Below are 5,578 nucleotides of genomic sequence, written 5' to 3' on the forward strand. Positions count from 1 at the left end.
GCTAACATCACAACTAAAGCCCTCATGTATATACTCTTCATGAAGTGTTAACATCACAACTAAAGCCCTCATGTATATACTCTTCATGAAGCTCTAACGTCACAACTAAAGCCCTCATGTATATACTCTTCATGAGGCGCTAACATCACAACTAAAGCTCTCATGTATCTTCAAAAATGAAATTTATTTCATAAACAGCACATTGACGATAACGTTGAGTTGAAGAGCATAATAATAAAGTTAACGACAAAACATTACAGATGCCCTTCTCATATGATACTATCGTTTTAGGATTCCATGTATATAACCTATTAATAATATGAAATAAATCACGGCAAACTAGATTGACAGCTGTTTCTATAAATGTACCTGCTCATTTAAATTTCAGATAACTCTAATTCATTTGGAGAAAAAACACGTCATGTGAAACATAACCCGTCCAGATGTTAGTTCCGACCAGGATTTTGTTTATCATTATTTCAATACACATTAAAGACGATAATCTTAATGTGAGTCATGATCGGATTAGTTCGCTGTGTTGTAGGAAGTCCTTACCTGAGTGACGTCACAGAACAGGACGGAGTGCCCCCTCACATCGTCATTATCGGCGTTACACCTGTACTAACACCGTCACTAATTCTGTGTTTAGGATTCCTTCTTGTTGTGTGATGGACGTGACCGGAATAGAGAACACAATCGCCGGAGTCTGGGCACTACACAGGAATGAGAATCTGGACGGGTACCTCAAAGAATGCGGTAAGAACTCAGATTCATTTTAACACCTGTATTACTTTACCGTGAAAGTGGAGGAGTTTTAATTAGATATAAAATTATTTGGTTTATAGTCGTTACTCCTCAAGGCCCCTGGTTCGTTGATATTTTAAATTTCGAGGTACACATCTTCATCTTAATTTGGATGCTAATCAAAAATTTTAATGGGTATTTAAAACCAGTTTCATTGTAGTACATGGAATAGAGTTTATAATTGATCGTGTGACTTCTGAGAATTCATTATGACTATGTTGTCCTGTTTGTGGCAGGAAACCGATGGTACATACTAGGAACCCTAAGTATAAAGCATTGTAAATCCCAAACACTCATTCAATTATTAATCAGACGGTGTAATTTGTGCGTTGAAATATACAGTGTATTTTCATTTGACAATGCTTCAATGGAAAAAAAAAAAGGTGGTACGTCATATATATATATATATATATATATATATATATATATATATATATATACTCATTATATAGTTTGTAAAAAGTTGTAAAAAGAAAAAAGAATTCAGTAATAGATACAGTAAATACCTCCAATAATAAAAGTCAAGAAACACAAAACTCGAATAACATTTCTCTATCATGTTATTAAATGTTATTCGAGTTTTGTGTTTCTTGACTTTTATTATTATATGTGTGTGTGTGTGTGTGTGTGTGTGTGTGTGTGTGTGTGTGTGGAGAGAGAGAGATAGATATATGTTATTTATTTATATATATATATATATATATATATATATACATGTGTATATATATATTGATAAATAGATAGATAGATATATGACTTCTTCCTTTTATTTTCACAATATTTCATTAAGTGTGGATAGATATTTTTGTGATGCAAGGTTACACAAATTATCTAATGCACTGACATAGTTTCTTAACGTTTTATCTACTAGGAGTGAATTTCATCCTCCGTAAGCTTGCCCAGGCGGCCTGTCTCTGCATCACAATGGTCATTACCGTGGAAGACGGGCAGCTGAGAATACAAAACAAAGGACCAAAGCACACGGACCACAAAGCTCCCCTGGGGACCGAAATCCACATCACAGACCTGATGCATAATCCCATGAAGGTGGGGAGAGTTTAAATCTTCAGACTGAAGAATGCAGAATAACCCAACAATAAAATAAACAAAAATAGTAATGTATTGATGTCATGCAGGCCTCCATAATGTCAGCACGGAGTATGGTGTGTTGCTTTTTGGGTTGTTTTTTTTTGTTTTGTTTTTTTTTTGTTGTTTTTTTTTTTTTTTTTTTTTTTTTTTTGGTTTTGGACATTCAAACGCACTGTGTACTACGTACGGTATAATCGTTGACGGAAAGTTTAGAAAAAAAGTATTAAGTATTGTGTTGATATTTTTTATACCAAAAAATGATTTATTTTGTGAATTTATCTGTCAATATATGCACAATTAGAACTGATCAATCAGAATTAAAGTTTGACTATTCATCAGCATATATGTATAATGTACAGGACATTGTGCAAAATAATTCAAAATGATTTATATCATTTCGTAGTTTCAATGTAATTAATGTATTCGTCATACCTTCTCTCGTCAAAAATTTTGCATTAAAAGGCAGACCTATACTAAACTGCACGGTTGGTGATTAGACACGCTACGGGCCGCCTTGTTGTTTTATGAATACAAATCCCAATGCACTTCGTGAACTTTAAATTTTGAAAGACGTGCTTTGAATTTACAGGAAGTTCACACATGGTCGGACAATCAGCTGATCACAATCTCGGTACCAACACAGGGGTCCAAAGCACTTCCAACAAAGGTCGTCAGAGAACTTGTCGACGGTCATTTAGTGATGGTAAACAGAATTCTGTCATTCATCATGATAAAAACACTGCGACAGTTGTACACCTCTCTTAATTAATTTACATTAGTTTTCCTCATATCGATTATCGTTCATTTTTTATCATTAGAAAATGGATTCATTTGTTTGTATTGAATGTTAAGTTTAAACAAGACTTTCTGTGCGCAGCAGTTTTGAAATTCAGGATGTAAACAGAAGTACGCGCCTGATACGGACAACGACTATTTTGTATTTAGTCGTGCATTTTTTTTCCATTCTTATTAATTTCGTCCTCTTTTTCCAGACTCTTTTAGTAAATGATGTTACCTGCAAAATGTTCTACAAGCGGAAGTGCTGATGGCGAGTTCCCGGATAACCACGTGCCAAATTCTCAATAGTTGACTCTCCTTAGTCAGGCCCGGGGTGGAAGATGTCCGTTGTCACAGTCCACAGACATATACAAATACTACTGACGTTGAATCGTGGTGTCATGATATGTTATCACCGTGATGCCTATTTATGTTGGTTGTTCAAAACATGAAGTTTAAAAACAAAAACATCTCTGCACTTTATGTACACTCGTTTATCTCATTTAATAGGACATCAGTATTACTTATGTTAGATGTGTGCAGTGCAGAAATGTGAACTCTGACAGTAGTAGTATATCTCAATGATTGTTATTTATTTATATTGTTATAATTAATTACGAGTTAAATTGCACATGCCCCCAAGGGCCCTTAATTGGTGAATAAACATATTATCGTATATCTGCATGTGTGAATGTATAAATTGTTATATTTGTTATAGAAATAAAGAGAACATGCCGCCATAGCATTATTCTAAAATGAAATCTTTCTAATCAACCTGGCCTCAAGACCATAAACTGAAATCAGACTATAAAAGTCAACATTTTGATTACTTATTTATAAGCTTAACAGGTATTTACCACAGATATTTAAAGAAACTGCTAGTTTATGGGGGGGGGGGGGGATACATGCATATATATACATTGGAAATTTTATTTGTTTATCATTTCAGAAAGTTATTTGAATTCGAAATTTAAACTTAGAAATGTAAGTCTATTCTCAGTATTTGGTCTGGAGGCCCGGATGTTTTTAATGGCGGAATGCTCATTCAAATTCATAGAGCATCCTTCTGATTTATTATTACAAAATTAGGATAGTTAGATCTATTTGGATTTAAATTGTCACCCTTTCTATCCAGATACATATACTTTAAAACAATACACCAAGCATCTTGCTAATCAAATAAATGAGACAATTGTATTGTAACATGCATGCACTGTTAAATAGGTATATTCTCATATCATGCATGGAATGTTAAATAGGTATATTCTCATACCATGCATGCACTGTTAAAAATGTATATTCCCATACCATGCATGAACTGTTAAATAGGTATATTCTCATACTATGCATACACTGCTTGATTCAGCAAACTTTGATATCATGTCGTGATAATTCGTTAGGTGATATTTTGGTGTATGACACACATTTTCCGATTTAATCGGATACGGTGATCTGGCCAAATTTCAGAGCATTCGTAAGGATACCGTCATTATTGGGGGGGGGGGGTCGACCTCCCCCCCCCCCCCCCCCTGCATAAAACATTGGAAGAGGATGCATATTGTTGTTTATCCCTACAGCACTTGTCGTCTCATCGATAGTAATCGTAGAGTCAAATATAGGACCGTATGCACCAATTTCAGTGGAAGCCAACGAGAAAATGGAAAGGGGATATATTCTCAATTTAAGCAAGAATTCCTGATTAAAACTTTCATATCTTCCTTACTACCCAGATGGTGGACATTGTGCAGCGCACGTGGGATTACTTTTGAACGGCATTTGGAAAGTTGATATTTTTATTTGTTTATTTTTTAGTTCCAGATTTTGAATCCGCGCACAACACAGTAAACCTCGTGGGTACGCATCAAAGAAATTCTAAATCGAATTCATGGGTATTCACCACTCATGTCTTTCGTTATCCTATTTCAAAAGTTTTGTACCGAAAAATTCCTGGGGTTCATATCAAAAGTACACTTTCACAACTCTCAGGGACGCAATTTATTTTTATCTTTAAACAATTCGCAGGCAGGAATCTCAACTGCCTGTTCACACTCATCTGAAAGTTATCGTTCCGAAATCCAGCCACCATTTGTGTGTAAAACTTTAAAATGAACTCCAATATCATTACGCAGAGCCAAATCAACATCAACTCAAATAATCAAAGATATTTTTTTAATTATTTGAAGATATCATCAATTTAATTATTGCTCTCGTCAATTGAATTAATGAAGGATTTAATTCAATTATTGCTCTCATTAATTGAATTAATGCACGCAATAATTGATTTTATGCGCGCATTTTAAAATCCGATTATTGCTCTCATCAATTCAGTTAATGTGCGCATCAATGTGGTGAAAATATTGCTAGCAAAAAATTAACTTAGAGCTCGGTAAAAATTATTTGATAATTTTTTTTATTCCATCGAAGAATTGAAGATATCTTTAATAATTTACAACGCTTTTGTATAAGGAATTAATGTGCGCATCAATTCTTTCAATGAGAGCAACAATTTAATTAAAGAGATCATTAATTCAATTATGGATATTTTTAATTAAAGATACCTTTAATTACATTGTTGCTCTCTCTCTCTACAAGAATTATTGCGCTCTTCAAATGATTTAATGATCTCATTTATTCAATGAAAGAGAGCAATACATCAAATCACTGCTCTCTTCAATTGATTTGTAGTGCGACTCAATTCATTTTATGAAAGCAACATTTGAATTGTTGCGCGCATTAAATGAATAGATGATATCTTCAAATGATTAAAGATATCTTCAATTATTTGAGTTTATGTTAATTTGGCGCTCCAAAGCAATTTACATCAATATCTAATTTTAAACAAGATGTCAAACGCTAAATACTGCATATAACGGACTTGTCTCCATGCCCTGATGGTGATATTCAGTTC

General features: G+C 33.8%; 1 protein-coding gene across 1 annotated transcript; it reads left to right on the forward strand.

Moving 5' to 3' along the window:
- Nucleotides 1–545: 545 nt before the first annotated feature.
- Nucleotides 546–3,426, forward strand: LOC125664454 (fatty acid-binding protein, heart-like). The gene is made up of 4 exons (XM_048897217.2): nt 546–756; nt 1,676–1,851; nt 2,483–2,596; nt 2,886–3,426. The coding sequence occupies exons 1-4, from the start codon at nt 669–671 to the stop codon at nt 2,937–2,939; spliced, it is 432 nt and encodes a 143-aa protein (XP_048753174.1). The 5' UTR covers nt 546–668; the 3' UTR covers nt 2,940–3,426.
- The last annotated feature ends 2,152 nt before the right edge of the window (nt 3,427–5,578 follow it).

This window comes from Ostrea edulis, chromosome 1 (genome assembly GCF_947568905.1).
Source record: "Ostrea edulis chromosome 1, xbOstEdul1.1, whole genome shotgun sequence".
Lineage (NCBI taxonomy): Eukaryota > Metazoa > Mollusca > Bivalvia > Ostreida > Ostreidae > Ostrea > Ostrea edulis.

Coding starts and splice junctions, on each gene's coding strand:
- LOC125664454 (XM_048897217.2), top strand. CDS start 669: ATGGACGTGACCGGAATAGAGAACACAATCGCCGGAGTCTGGGCACTA. Junction 757..1,675: donor CGGGTACCTCAAAGAATGCG/GTAAGAACTCAG, acceptor TTTATCTACTAG/GAGTGAATTTCATCCTCCGT. Junction 2,597..2,885: donor TCGACGGTCATTTAGTGATG/GTAAACAGAATT, acceptor CTCTTTTTCCAG/ACTCTTTTAGTAAATGATGT.